At 40.4% G+C, this 15,883-nt stretch overlaps 1 protein-coding gene across 6 annotated transcripts; it reads left to right on the top strand.

The window, feature by feature from the left end:
• Window positions 1-145: 145 nt before the first annotated feature.
• ABCG8 (ATP binding cassette subfamily G member 8) lies at window positions 146-15,284 on the top strand. 6 transcript variants are annotated; one of them, XM_030446834.1, is made up of 13 exons: window positions 146-400; window positions 1,729-1,833; window positions 2,676-2,832; window positions 4,795-5,033; window positions 5,448-5,580; window positions 7,068-7,337; window positions 9,426-9,591; window positions 9,678-9,770; window positions 10,333-10,532; window positions 10,660-10,736; window positions 12,095-12,362; window positions 12,910-13,037; window positions 13,649-15,283. In XM_030446834.1, exons 1-13 carry the CDS (start codon window positions 329-331, stop codon window positions 13,784-13,786), a joined length of 2,046 nt encoding a protein of 681 aa, XP_030302694.1. In that variant the 5' UTR covers window positions 146-328; the 3' UTR covers window positions 13,787-15,283. The 6 variants fall into 6 exon arrangements, with proteins under 6 accessions (XP_030302694.1, XP_030302698.1, XP_030302696.1 ...); XM_030446838.1 differs by lacking the exon at window positions 7,068-7,337 and having other exon boundaries at window positions 13,649-15,284; XM_030446836.1 differs by lacking the exon at window positions 9,426-9,591 and having other exon boundaries at window positions 7,068-7,311.
• The last annotated feature ends 599 nt before the right edge of the window (window positions 15,285-15,883 follow it).

Genomic DNA, 15,883 nt, shown 5'->3' with positions numbered 1-15,883 from the left:
GGGTCCCAGCAGGTCACTGCCCCTGGTGCTTGCTACTCAGGAAAGTGCCTAAAAGAAAACAGAGGGGCTCTCAGCTCTCTCTTTTTCCTGAGAACAAGTGACAGGCGATTAGCTGAAGCCACTATCTGATGTACCTTTAGCCCGAGCTGTTGCTGTCCCAGAGGAGGGGAACATTTCCCTGTCCACGGGGTCACACCAGAGGGAGGCTGTGCCAGGAGAAATGGTGCTGTGGTGAAGGTGCCTGGAGAGGGCCGAGCTGAAAACCAAGAGAGGGGTTTCCACAGCTTTCAAACAGCCGCCACAGGGAGCGATACCTTCCACTGCCAACATGAAGGAAATCACTGAAAATGCCTCTCTGGACAGTGCTGGCTGGAACCAGGTGGCATGTGAGGGCTTGCGGGTGAGTGAGACCGGCGAGGAGGGATTGAAGGGCTCAGTCATCCCGCAACGGTAGCTCTTGCCCGGGAGCTGGGAGAGGCAGGAGAGTCCAGGCTGCCAACTGGGCTGTGCAGGGAAGTGAGCCCTTGCCTCCTCCAGCTCCAAAACAGGGAGCAGAAAGCACTGTGTCATCCCCTCACCCCCCCCAAAGTGCACAGAGGGGGCGAGGCCAGTGCCACGCATGGTGCAGGCAGATGCCAGGGGGGTGAGGGTTGAGGGAGGGTATCTTGAAACACTTGGATTGAGCAGAAAGTCCCCAAGCATGACTTGGGCAAACCTTTCCAGGACATGCTTTCAGGATGCCCATGTTTGCTGGGCACCCTCTGCTTTTTTTTTTAAAAAGTAAGTTCAACGTAAGCAAGAACACTGAGAACTGGGGGAGCTTGGAGGGCTTTAATCTGTTTTTTCAGGCTGCTTCATGTCATGCTGCTTTCTGCGGTGTATCTAGACCAAAAAGATGAAATATCCTCGATTGCTGTGAGGTAGGAGGTACAGACAAAGGTATCTTGCCAAAGATACCACAGGCAGGGATAGGGTCCTCTACACAGGGAACAAGTGCATTTGCTTTGGCTAGGAAATGAGCCTGACTTCCAGGAAAATCACAAGGCTTTGCGAGAGATACAGCTGTCAGGAGTAAAAACTACAGGTGTGAACAAAGAAATAAACCCAAAACCAGAATGCTGCTTCAGCAAACACATCTTAGTTGCAGCTATATGCAAAAGATTAAACTAGCCATGTAGGGACTCTTAATTTATATCTTAGAATACCAAGTTCCAGTGATAACTAAATTTTTAAAAAAATATGGAAGAGGTAGCACACCTGCTTGTTTGTAAAGCCTCCAAGGTAACCTGTCTATGTAGAATTCAGGAATGTATTTCCAGTGAACCTTAATTTTTAGCTGTCCTAACTCATGAATTTCAAATTTTGATCCAGTGGACTAACAGTGCTGAAGTAGTACATTTTTTCCTGAAAACCAGAGACTAGCTTCTTTACAGTGGCATGAAATTTATCTTCATTTTGAAAGTGATCCCATTTTAACAGAAAGTAAACAGAAGAGCACAGCACAGCATGTTTGGCCCTCACACACACTTCTAGATCAAAGTACGCTTAACACTGATTAACAGATAATTCATTTCAACCCTTCAGACTTTTGCACTACAGTAACTCATCAGAAATACTGTCATATCCAATAAAACAGATTCCCCTTTGTGCTTTGCCTTTTCTGAACTCAATTTTTAATAGGACTTTAAGTATTGTAATTAATTATTTTAATTAATTTAACTTTTCCAGACCGAGGCCCAGGAAACTATTTTTAGCTCTGAAGAAGATAACAGTCTGTATTTCACATACAGTGGAAAATCAAATGTTCTCGAAGTGAAAGAACTCAACTACCAGGTAAAGTTTAGATAGATAGATAGATAGATAGAGAGAGAGAGAGAGACTGATTGATAGATAGATAGATAGATAGATAGATAGATAGATAGATAGATCGATTGATCCCTTCAGCAGGGATCATATCCAGTAATGCCTCTTTCTATATGCAAGCCACTTAAAAAGTCAAACAAAGCTGAACTTCACATGATGAAGTTCTCATGACTGGTGCACACATACACAAAAGTTTTGTGAGAAGAATGGCTGCAGTACTGCAGACAGAACTCTTGGCTGCAATACTGACAGCAGGCTAAACTCTGTTCTAAACTCACCTAGTAAAGCTAGGGGATAAGACAGGGAAAGAGGTCTGTTTCTAGGCTCTGTTTTTTCTCACTCCTGAGCCAAATTATTCCTCCCCGGACTGGGGCAGAGGGACCTTCTGCCCAGCTAGCAATGGTGGGAGCCATTGATGGCAAGAATGAGTATGTGGAAGGAAACAAAGGTGACAGACAAGGAGGATTTCAGGGAATCAGTGATATTTTTCATCTTCCTTTGTGCCACTGTGGGATTTGAAGTAGATTCCAGAGTCTCTTGCATAATTTGAAATCACATCAAAAATTTCAAACACATAAAATTTACAATAGCAATAAATTATCAAAGTAACAGAGAACAGAAATAGCTTTAGTGATTAACAGAATTAAAAGCAAATGATGGAAACCATAAAACCAAAGATCTTCCTTCCATTAATTTTTCAACATTAGCAATATATTTTGATGTATAATCTGCGTGTAATATCATAACTTTAAAAATATTTATTGCTAGATATTTTATTATTTGAATAAGGGACTTGTTTCTTTCTTGGGTAGGTTAACATGGAATCCCAAATTCCCTGGTATGAACACCTTGCACAGATGAAAATGCCATGGACCTGGAAGACAGATCCCCATTCTCGGGTGTCAATAATCCAGAATCTGAATTTAAAAGTTCAGAGTGGGCAGATGCTGGCTATTATAGGAAGCACTGGTAAGAGCAACAAAATGTTATGCTTTGACCAACTCAACTAAAATGTACACAGCCAAGAGCAATCCTCTGCAGACTTTTGTATGGCAAAATCTACTTGAGAAACAACTCTTGGAAATGGGCCACAAAAACATTCTTTAAAATTTACAAGATAAAAAAACAAGAGGAAACAAAGAATGATATTGGGAAAAGGGGGAGGGGGGCAAATCTCAACCAGTTTTGTAATGGCTACATATTTTCTGAGGTGTAATGGGTATTGCTTTAACTGTGGCCTGCAGACCCAGCTCTCCTGGACATGAATCAGCTTCATGGCTCAGATTCAAACCATGCCAGCTGCAGACCTGACCTTACTCAGGACCACAGCAGACAAATGTCACCAGGCCCCATAAGAAAGATCAGTGGCAACTTGCACAGCCATAAACAGGAATTCCCTTCTGATTTAAACAGCCTAAGAGGATAAAATGTTGCATTTGGATTAATTAAGAGAAACTTACAGAGAAAAAAAGACAGCTCCTCTTCTGCTTGGCTTCAAAATGGGTCCCTTTTCTCTTGTATCATTTTTTTTTTCTTTTTCTCATTTTCTGGTGGGACTGGTTTAATCTCCTCCAGGCTGAGGCTGACTGGGAGAGGTGTCCTTCACCCCATGTTGTTAGTTGAGTCTAAGCTCATCTAGGGGGATAAGAAGTAGACACGTGACCTGTTAAACTGATGTAAAAGGTACCCATACTTTGGAGGTAAAACCCCCCCTGATGTGTCTCCACCAGACTGTTTCATCAGGTTAGCTCAGTGGTTCAGTGAAGATGTTCTCTCTTAAAGGCGAGGCATGTTTGCCAAAGAAATTTTAACTTTATTTCTACAAAAGAGGTCTTTCTTCCCTCTTGCCATGGGAATTTTTTCTTAGCACATAATTCTTCATGTAACTGAAGTTGTACCTGAGTGATTCTCCTGATAATACAAAGAAAAGCTTGTGATAAAATAACATACTGAGTTATAGATACAGCACCTCTGTAAGGTAACATACACTGAGCACAAACCCTTTTCAGCGAACTAGTCAAACTATTTTTAAAAGCTGTTTATCATCTATTTCATCAAATGCCTTAGTAAAATGGATTAAACTGCTGATGGGTTTCAAATTGTCAATGGCAATCAATATGTCACTCTTAAATAGAGCAATATGTGGTTTACAGATGGATGGGTTTCTTTTTTAAAATGTATATATTAAGAAATAAGTGTGGAGTTAATCTTTTCAATAGGGAGACTAGAAATAAACGACATTTATTCACAATAGGAGAGCTCTGTGTGTTTATATACAGAATCATACAGCAAAAAGGAAAAATTAATTTGCTATTTAATTCCAAATCAGCTATTGTTTTCATTGTTTTACTTTTCTTACCTCTGAGTATGAGCCAGCTCCTCTTAATTATTCAAATGGTTTTGTCTCATTTAAGTCATAATAATTTTTATTTCAATCATTCTCAAGATTCTTATTGTCTGTATAACCATTCAGTGCTGTAGTCATTCAGCTGTTCCAGATGATGATTCTGAATTCACAGTTCCCTCCACAAAGCAAGCTCTTGTTTAGCATGGAGATGCCAGCCACGCAGCCAGCACAGGGTATCACCTTTCCCTTGTGTTTGAAAAGTGAAATAGAGGTAATAAACAAAGATATCCTGCTTCTTGAGTTCATGGAGCTGTTCCCAAAGACCAATTACCCAGTGCTGCTGAGAAACTACAAAGGTTAAAGCTACTTACTCTGTTCCAGAGGGGAGGGATTTCCTGAACATGAGCTTGTAGTCAATATTTTCTTTCAAGACCATTCTGGGTCTGTGCCATTGGAAAAGCTTCAGGAAGGGTTGCGGAAAATACGTTAAGGAACAAAAACTTCTGTCCTCTGTCGTGCGACTAAATCACTTTTCAAAACGATACCTTAGAAATTAATTTTATTTTCCACTTTGATTTTTCTAGCTGGTGGAAATACATCCTTGCTTGATGTGATAACCTGCCGGGATCACAGAGGCAAAATCAAGTCTGGTCAGATCCTGATCAATAACAAACCCAGCACTCCTCAGCTTGTTAAGAAATGCATCGCACATGTGCGGCAGGATGACCGACTGCTACCCCACCTGACTGTCAGAGAAACACTCTTGTTCGTTGCCAAACTGCGCCTTCCAAAGTTTTTTTCAGACTCACAAAGGAAAAAAAGGGTAATTAAGCTATTGGAAAAAACCAAAGCTGTCAAAAATGTGCCTGACAGGAACTATCCAAGAGATTCGGTGTGCTTGGAGTCAGAACAGTTAATCTGGCATTTTTTTTAATGTAGATTATGAATTATAAACCATTTTCTTCTTTCAAGGTAGAAACCAATTGTTTCAAAGATTAGAAAAACTGACAATCTAGAGAAAACAGTAGAGGTTGAAATAACAACTAAATCACTGATCCCTGAGCTTTTTTTAATGTTATCTCTAAAACCACGGTTTGTTTTCAAGTGCCTCTTGATCAGATAGCACTGATAAATCCAGATGACTGTTAACCACATTAATCATATTTTCAGTTTTATCTATGCATGTGTGTGCAAATAAATTCTTGCCTTACCCCTGTCCCATTTTGGATCCCTCCAGGTAGAAGATGTGATAGCAGAACTGCGCTTGTGTCAGTGCGCAAACACCAGGGTAGGGAACGAGCACCTCCGCGGCGTGTCAGGAGGTGAGAGGAGGAGAGTGAGCATTGCTGTGCAGCTGCTTTGGAACCCAGGTGAGCAAAACCCTGACACCTTCATTGTGCCCTGCACAGACCACTGGGGGAAACGGAGCAGTAAATGCAGACAGGAGCTTTCAGAGAAGAGCCCTACACACAGCTGCCCCTGGGGCACCTTGAGGAGTCCTTGACATTCAACAGGGCTTGCACCAGCCTCTAGCAGAGGTTGCCTCTCCTTGGCAAAGCTAGACATAGTAACTGGGTGCTGTCTGCTTAAATTGAAATTACTGCTGGTAATAAGTATCACAGAAATAATTCTGTACATTTAGTTTTTCAGCAGCCAACCCACTTTCACTTTTGTCGCCATTGCCAATGGACAAGGGGCAACAGAGACAGGCCAAGAACTCCTGGGAGCGTTCAGCCAGTGCTCTCTAAAACCACCATCACACAGGCTTCTGAGCTGCCTGAATTCACCCTCACAGCTGTGCTTGGTTTTGTACATATCAGCCTGAGGTTTGTTTTTTATCTGACCGCATGCCACAAGTTACTTTGGAAGGCTGCTGGACAATTATAAGATCAAGACTGTTTTCCTTTCCTCCACTCCAGCCTATTTACATGAGCAATGTTAACAGGCAAGGTCATTTTCTTGGCTGCATAGTCACTTGTTGTAGTCTTGTGCAACTCACTGATGTGGTTGAGTTATGATGTAGGTGAACTAGAAATTTCCATTGTCTTCAGCAGAAACAAAACATGAGGCTAAATCTGCAATTAATTTTGCAGGAGTGAATCACCTATTTCCTCTTACAAATATCAACAGCAGTAATAAGCTTGGCTGAGCCTCTTTTTGAGTGAGATTTCTCATCAGCTCTTTTACTGGGAAATGGATCTGAGAATTTTTTGCTTATATAAAGTTACATTTTTGTAATTATATGGGCCAAACAGAAGTCTTCTGCTGTAAGTGATGCTCAGGATTAGATCTGATGGTACTGAAGTAAAAAACCAATTAGTTCTAGGAAAAATAAGTAAAGCTTTCTTTACCTTTCAAAGATGCATTATACTCGTCAACACAAAAACCATGTCTGTGTACAGACATTGCCTTGTACTAAGGCCAACAAAAACAATGCAAAGTAATAAACCCTTTCAAGTTTATGACAACCAATTGCAAAACAAGCAGAAAAAAGCCAAACCCAAGCATATGTATATCTCTTCATGCATATGTGCAAATAGGTGCAAAATAGAGCACTGGTTGTGAGGAGGAGTTATCTAAATTCATACCAATGAAAATAATAATAAAAATAATAAGCTTGTTTCCAGTGGAGCAAGATAAGATTTAAAATAATTACTATGGTCATCATGTTCAGTCAGATAAAGGAAGAAATTGCCATTGCTGAATATTAGGTAATGCTGGTTTGAAAAATACTTTGGACCTAAAAAAAAAAAAGAGTACATCAGTAAGATTTCATGCACTAGCACCATTCCACTTAGAACATGTTTTCCAAATCAAACATGCTGCTTTCCACAGATGAACTTATTGTCTTTGGCAGGAATAATCATACTTGATGAACCTACATCTGGACTGGACAGTTTTACTGCACATAACCTGGTGATAACATTATCCAGACTGGCCAGAGGAAACAGATTAGTTCTTCTTTCACTTCACCAGCCCCGGTCAGACATCTTCCAACTGTTTGATTTAGTTCTTCTGATGACTGATGGAGTCACTGTCTATTCTGGAACAGCTAGAGACATGGTCCAATATTTCACTGAACTAGGCTATCCCTGCCCAAGGTACAGCAATCCTGCAGATTTCTATGGTTAGTATCAAGCACTGCCATAACAAAAAAAATTTACTGGGAATCATTTGCTTTTGTAAGCATATCAGCTAACATTGATTTTTTATTGACCATAAGTGTCTTAGAAGTGCCTTATAACTTACTCAAATCAATACCATACAGCAAGGTCAGTTTTTAATAAGATCCTTATCTGTCAGTACAGGAAATGTAATCAAAACAAGAACTATGGATTAAATCAATTTTAAGTAATCCTCCTTCTAACCCTTCCAGGTGTAGCAACTCTGCTACATGTCTAGCACACCTATTCTCATGTTTTAGCTTACTGAAACTTTTACCCTCACTGAGAAAGACATGGAGGGAGAGATCAATTACTTTCTGTAGCCAATTCTCTGACTTCTAAATCAAGAAATATGGGAAGCTAGTTTCTCAGGATGAGGAATAATACATACCTGGAACATTAAATGGGAAAGAGGAGTGCTACCCAACAGAGCATATTGGAAGGGTGAAAAAAACAAACCAAACAAGAAGACTCAATGAAAGTTAGCTACATGATTCCGAATCCAGTCCTCTTTTTTTTCTTTTCTTTTCTTTCCTTTTCTCTTTTTTTCTTCTTTTTTCTTTTCTTTCTTTCTTTTTTTGCTACATGCAAAGGGAATCTGGGGCCTGTTAATCTAATGTCAGTAGTCTCTTACCACAGAGGTTAGTTCAGTTCCAGCCCTCAGGCCTTTGCACTCGAGTTGGCAAGGAAACCCTGTACAGACAGCAGCTGCAATGCTCTGGAGTAACCTCTTTGGCTGTACCTATGTGGCAGGCAGTGTCAGCTGGTATCAGCTGTGGAGAGATAAACAGAAGTTAACCTCCATGTCAAGCACTGCAAAAAGACCTTTGTCACCACCACGGTTCAGAGTGGTGCTGCTTAGCCATGCACAGCCTTGAGGAAGGTTTGCAGCAACCCCAGATGGGAATAGACAATATCAGGCTGGGCTGGGGAAACTGGTAACTATAGCCTGTGGTCAGGGAGACTAACACCTATAACATGGAGGTGAGGAGGGATGAGAAAGAGGGGTGGAAGATCATTTAATGGTATGCAGAGAATCTGTACCCAGAGGAAGAGAAGGAGAAACCTTAAGAAGAAGAGAAAAGGAAAAGGAAGATGAACAGAGGAAAAAGAGGAATGGAAAAAAGAGAAAAGGAGGGGGGAAAAAGAAGGGTGAGGAAAAGAAGGGAAGAGGAAAAGGAAGGGAAGAGGAAAAGGAAGGGAAGAGGAAAAGGAAGGGAAGAGGCAGCAGGAAGGTGGAAACAGGACAGGATAGAGGATGCTGCAGCATGAAGGAGCATCTGATGGAAACATACAAATGGTGGCTGTATGTCTGATAGAGAAAGAGGAGATCATGGCAGAAGGGATGAGGTAGCACAGGTTACAACCCATTTCTGATGGAGTCCTGCTGAAGAGTGGCTGAACAGAGATAACCAGCACAATGTAATGAGTTATAAAATGCACAGCAATATCTCTCTCAGAAAGCATCTGCAAACTGTCAGGTATTGTCACTCTACACAGAAAGTCAGCCTTGGAAAATACTACTATAAATTTAGGTTACAAAAAAAGTAATAATGTAAACTAAAAAATGCTAAGTCAACTACTGTTGCTGCTACTATGTTGTCTTTAGATAATATTCTTCTTGGGCTTTCTCAGTATTAGGTAACGTTTACGGCCCCTCAGTAAGATACAAAAAAAATATTTAAATCAGTCACATAACTGACTGCAAATGCTACATGGAGGGAGGAAATTCAAACTGTTTATTCTCAGCACCCTTCTTAAACCATTATCAATTTGGAGAAATCTGAAATAGTAGTTTATAGTGTTATAATAAGTAGTTATGAAACCTTCTAGTGATTCACTAAAGGAGTAGATAACATCTCCCAATACAAAATACACAGTATCAACCTGTTCTTTAATTGCCTGAAGTAACTGATAAAGATTTAACCACTGTAGCTTAATGCATGCACACAGGTCACATATTGTGCTCATGATGAAATCTTGGATCCTAAACACATCAAAAAGTTATCACATCTGTAGCACACGAACTCAACTCACATAATGTTTTGCAGTTGATTTGACCAGTATTGATAAACAGACTGCAGAAAAGGAGACGGAAAGCCGAAAGAGAGCCAACACTCTTGCCAACTTGTTCCTAGAAAAAGTTAAAGATTTTGATGATTTCTTATGGAAAGTTACTGAAGGAGACAATGTTGCAACCACACTCAACAAGCAAAGGTAAAGAGCATCATACTGCAGATCTGGAGTAAGAACTACAACCTGTGCTAATTTTTAATTTTTTTTTTCTCTTTTCTTTTGGGAAGGTCCCATTTAAATTCAGAAGAGGCTATCAACATGCCTCATCAGCCAAGGGATCAGTTACCAGGAGTCTTTAAGCAGTTCACTATATTATTAAGGTAACCTCATATTCAGCATAAACAGTTATGTGTTATGTCCATTTGTATTCGAAAGCATAAGACCAGAAGCATAAAATGAGAACTCAGGGCATGCTGAAAGTGCACAGCTACTGTAAGGTCTGAGGAAGCCACAGAGCAAAGGTGTTGCTCTCCAGCCACTCCTCTCCAAGCCTGTAGTGCTGCTGGGGGTTGTTGTGGCCAAAGTGCAAGTAGAACATCACTAAAAGTATCAGCCTTTGCTTGTATCCACTACAGGTCTTCAACAGAGAGAATTCTGTGACTGAAGCAATTGCTTTGTGCATTTCTGAAATCAGCCTCTCTCACCCCCCTTGCCTTCCTTCAAACTTTCAGGTTTTCAGACCTGAAATAATAGGCAGCTACATATGCTCAATAACTTCGATTAGGTCAAGTCCTTTACAGAAGCAGACAGCCCAACTCTCATCCTACTCCAGGTCAGGATGTTCCACAAACTGATTTTAGCAGAGTGTTTGGGGAAATGTATCTGAATAGAACCTGCAGTTGTAAGTACAATACCTTATGGTCAATGTTGCTGTTTTCCTAGCCGTCAAGTCTCCAATGACTTCAGAGATCTTTCCATGTTATTAATCCATGGATTTGAGGCCCTTCTCATGTCATTATTAATTGGATTTTTGTACTATGGCCATGTGAAAAACGGACTCTCTATTCGTGACACAACAGCACTATTGTACATGCTAGGGGCACTAATCCCATTCACAGTGATTTTGGATGTTATTGCCAAATGTAAGTGTTGGTTTTCTTTTAAATGTTCTTAGAAAATCAAAATGAAAAAATTCCTAAATCAATGCAAAAAATACACTTATTAACGCAATCCTAGGATGAAATCAACTCGTTTGTTCCTACCCTGCAGGCCACTCAGAAAGAGCTATGCTTTATCACGACTTGGAAGATGGAATGTACTCTGTTAGCCCATACTTCTTTGCTAAGGTAATGGGTTTTGTTGCCAGGAAGTAAAACCAGCTGGCTATAACACTGCAGAACACTAACAAACCAAAGCCTTGCTGCATAAACTATCACAGTCATATCAGACTTTGTTCTTCTTTGTCTGCCAGCTAAGGCTATTGTTCTTGCTTCCTTAGCATTAGTAGATCAAACCTCACTATTTTATATTTTCTGCCATAAGTCATTGCTGAGATATCAACCCAGAAAAGCCAAGGAAGAATACTTCACTGGGTTGTTTAGACACAATTTGTGGAGTTTCAGGACCAAACTTGAAAATTTAGACAGTTTCACATACCTGCATATTTGATTTGCTGCAGCATCTTTGAAAGTGTGATTATATGTCTTGCTCTGTAAAACAAAAGATTCATATTAAATGCTAAAACAAAGGTAAAACAAAAATAGCAAAACACTGACTGAGACAACTCCAGGAGTTGCTTGGGCCTGTACTGGTCAGAGACAAACAATTTTATTAGGTGCGTAAAGAGCCAGGGTTTCTGGGAATAGATTTAGAACTTTAAATAAATTACATTCTCTTTTTCTCAAGGGTTTAGAATAATTTCTTCTTTATGATGTTGCTACTGTCAGATGAGTTCTGCCTGCCATGGCATCTGTAATTTAGGTTTCCATTTCTGCACAAGATTTTAAATGCTTATTAGTGGTTGCCAGAGAAAAATAATCTTTGCATTGTGTCACAAAGACTGCACATTATTCATAGAGAAATCGATGTAATTTGTTACAACCTTAGTATTAGAGGATAGTAGCAACCTCTCTTTCGAAGAAATTATCATTATACTCCCTATGCATATCTTTAGATAGCTGAGAAAATTCTAAGCATGTTTTATTTTTCAATGAGTTAAGTAGTTGCTAATTGGACTGCCTTTGGGACAAAGGAGGGAAGTGACCAACAGCCAAATTTGTCCCAACTTTGATCTCATGCTAGGGTAACCAAATCTGGCCAAATAGAGTTGTGATGAGCCAGGAACAGTATTAGTGTTATCAAGCACACCAGTTATCAGATAAATAGTCTTAAATTCTTCAAAGCTGCCAAAACTGTAATGAAACAAGACATCTAATCTATAACAAGAGTCCTTTCATTTTAACTAGCTATAGGTATTATCACAACTGGAGAAACATTTAGTGGTGACATACATTTGTGTTGTGGATTGTTTTTTCATGTCATTGAGAACACCTAATGGGGAGGAGACTGCATTCTAAGGGAGTATTGGGACTATTCCCAGTAGTTTTATGACCAGTCTAGAAGTACACTGAGGTGCATCTCAGGTTTTGTGATAATCATTCAACAAATTTTTATTTCTCTCCCCTCCCCCCCCCCTTTTGAACAGATTTTAGGGGAGCTCCCAGAGCACTGTGCTTTTGTTATCATTTATGGGATTCCCATCTACTGGCTGGCAAACCTCATTCCTGAGCCAGAACATTTCCTGCTGAACTTCCTCTTTCTGTGGCTGTCTGTATACAGTGCCCGTGCAATGGCACTTTGGGTGGCAGCTCTGCTACCAACCCTACAGCTCTCAGCCTTCTTTGGCAATGTCCTTTTCACATCGTTCTACCTGAGTGGTGGTTTTGTGATAAGCCTGGAAAACCTCTGGACAGGTAAGACAAAGCTCCCACCATCCCTCCCACCTGAAGCACTGATGATTTTCAGCAGGGACTGGCTGTTGTGAGGCTGAGGGTGTCCCATGGAAGAAACTCAGTTTTAGTCCTACCTTTGCCATTTTCTTCTTGGATGGTGACAGTGGATTCAGATCATTCCCTTTACATCAGTTTCTACATCTGAAAATGAGGTAACAATAGGTTTGGTCAAGAAGGCACTAGTGAAAGGCTCAACTCTTACATGGTTGCTAAATTTTTCCGTAAAAAGAATTATATTCAGGAGATAGAGACTGAGTTCCAGTGAAACTCAGTTCACAGTGGAAGTTTGATGAACATGGACATTAGCTCTCTCCTAATTTTCCATTTCCCTGCAACAATAGGAACTATATCTGACATTGTTTCTAAGAACACACTGTTATATGTTCACAGCCTCTGGCTGTCAAGAAACCAGAAACCTGCTGTATTTAGCAGCAATACAGCAGTTTATTAAGTCTGAACTTCTGAGCACGTTGATCAATTTCTCTTTCTCCCATTTTTTTTTTCCCAGTTCCATTTTGGGTTTCTAAAATCTCTTTTCTCAGATGGAATTTTCAAGGCATGATGCAAATTCAGTTCACTGACCTCACATATGAAACGACTGTTGGAAATATTACATTTCAAATACCAGGGAAGCTTGTAAGTCACTAACAAAATTGTTACAAACATTTCGTAACTAATTAGAATTTTATTTATATACTCACCGTGTTTAAGTAGATGTTGTAGGCCTCAAAGGCAGCAAGCACTGAATATCTGAAGTCATGTTACACTTGGTATGTTTTAAATTTGTCCCTCCAGATGTCCCTATAGCAGTCACTTATTTTATCCCTTTCTTTTTAGCAGAAGAAACAAAAAGGAAAGAATAGACTAAAGGGTAACCCTTTTCTACACAAGCCCAAACTGCATGCTTGCTGAAATTGTTCAGGAACTGTGTTCCTCTGCAATACCCCAGCTCCTAGACACAGCATAGCTGTAACCACCTATCAAACCGCTCTGGAAGTCCCACCCAGACAGAAACCAAGGTGAAAAGGCAGCAGGGGCCAGCGAGTCACAGACTGGTTTGGGTTGGAAGGGATCTCAAAGATCATCCAGTTCCTACCTCCCTGCCATGGGCAGGGACACCTTCCACTAGACTAGGTTGTTCAGAGCCCCATTCAACCAGGCTTGAAGTTCATGCATCAAAAACACTTCACAGATCCAGCATGAAAATTCCGTGTCCATTCCTAATTTTCTGTTACCCGTGGTTACAGGTCACTCAGGCTCTGGACCTGGACTCCCATCCTCTCTACGTGAGCTACCTCGTCCTTACTGGTATCATTTGCAGCTTCCTGCTTTTATACTACTTGTCTCTGAGGTTCATCAAGCAGAAATCGCACCAAGACTGGTAACGGCGAGCTGAGCAGAGGAGGCAGCAGGTTACGGCGTCCTTTGCAAGAAACCAGGGACGGCCCATGAGTTCATTTTTGGTCACCTGAGCGGCCGGGCAGGGGGGAGCAGGGACCGCCCGGCAGCGCGGCCAGGGCCGCCCGGCTGCCACGGGATGGCAGCAGAACACCAGGAGTCGGCAGGTTGGAGCCCGACACAGCCTGGGACTTGCGGGTTTTGTTGGTTTAGGGGGTTTTTTTGGTTTTTTTTTTTTTGACATACGGTTTTCATAGGCGACAACACACTTCTGAGTTCTCGACGCCTTGAAATATTCTAAGCTATGGAACACTGATTTAAAAGGATTCATCCCACTTTTTTAATAGCTGGTGATTTACTCCATGATGTTTGAACATGCAGTGATCACATTCTTAATGTGGAGAGCCTGGAGAGCAGTGGAATCAGCACACACCAAACACTACTTTCTGTAGCCCTCTTAAGGGCTCTTGATGCCTCAAATGGGTATTTTTTTGCTGTACACATGATTTCTTGCTAGGGATAATTTTATCTTACCTTCTTGGATTTATTTGTACAGTATAAACACATACCAGTTGATAGTTATTAATCACATCTTTCACCATGGCAATACAAATCCCAGCAATTTGCCAAGTTTGGTTCCTAAGATTCTCAGTACCAAACTTTCCCCTCCAGTAATTAAAAATCTAATGGTGCAATCTGTGAAGTGCTTATAATCGTGCACTTAGTTATGCTCAGCCATAAGAAAAATGTTCATAAAACAAGTAGCAGTAAATGCTGTAATTCACACACAGTCCTGGTAAATGCATGCACAAATTAGTTGTACAGTTCTTGTGAACATTTTATAAGATTAGCTTGCTTGATTTTTAAATGCTTGGAAGCATATCTCTGTGCTTATATAGAGTGAGCTGAAGCACACCCTTTACTTTCATTTATATGTTGCACACAGTGGAAAACTCCTCGTGTAATGGGTTATAATGCCCCAGATACCGTTATATAAATCACTTTAAAAAAGAAAGAAATAAGAATTAAAGAAAGAACATCAATATTTTATTATTCTATTTGGCAAATAGGACTGCCACATTACTTTCCACAGGCTCCACGTGGTAGTAAATTCCCAGAAAAACCCTAGTCTAAAGACATTAAGCAGGTCTGATAAAATAACAGCTACAGCCCCAGGCAGCTGTAAGAATCCAAAACACTCCGAGGTTTTTCTAAGGTGAATTCTACCATTTCTTTCAAGGTTCTGCTGCATTTGACTTTGAAACACCCCCCCTCCCTTGATCTGATCCTAGTGCCATTTTGAAATTATCAGATTTTCATTGCCTTTTAATGGCAAAGCCAATTCTTTCAGTCCAATTCAGTGTCATTAAATTGTCAGAATAGCAGCTTCCTGTTTGATTCTTAATTATTCCTTTTTATTATATTTAAGACACTTTTTTTAAAGTGGTTTACTCTTCTTTGTAATGATCTGTTGTGATTAGAATCTCTTTTATATTTCACTGAAGTTTTAAGGGTATATATTGGTACTTCCAGTCTAAACCTCTATTTTCAAGGTATTTAGAGGATTAAATTCTAGGCTGACTCTCTGTTGTGAATTCATTTTGATGTTAATAAAAAAAAAGGAGAGACACAATGGGAGAAATTAAAGACATAAGGGACAGCTCTGAATTTCAGGGGCATATTGTCATGCACAGAAATCTCCAGGCATCTAGATAAGAATATTCCATAGCCCTAACTTTGAATTTCCTTTCTTTTGTGAAATTAGTCAGGCTGCTGACATTACTTAAACAGCCTTTTTCAATTTAAAATTCCACCCTCTTCACACTCTGCAGCAGGACCAAACGGTGTGTTTCAGAGGTGGTGTTATGACAAGGGTAGATGTACACATAATGGGAGCTTGAGCGGCGAGCCCAGGAACAGCCATCATATGGAGTGTGGGAAGAGCTATCATAGGATGTGGCCAGGCCTGTGTTTACAAAGAAAAACCTCATATTCCATATACTACAATTACATTAGCACACTGCCTATGATCATATCTTGTTTCCTTGATGCCTAGAGATGGGGAATATAGGCTGTGATTATTG

This window comes from Calypte anna, chromosome 3, assembly GCF_003957555.1.
Source record: "Calypte anna isolate BGI_N300 chromosome 3, bCalAnn1_v1.p, whole genome shotgun sequence".
Taxonomy (NCBI): Eukaryota; Metazoa; Chordata; class Aves; order Apodiformes; family Trochilidae; genus Calypte; species Calypte anna.
The sequence above is the reverse complement of the archived record's forward strand: the minus strand, read 5'-3'. Positions and strand labels throughout refer to the sequence as shown.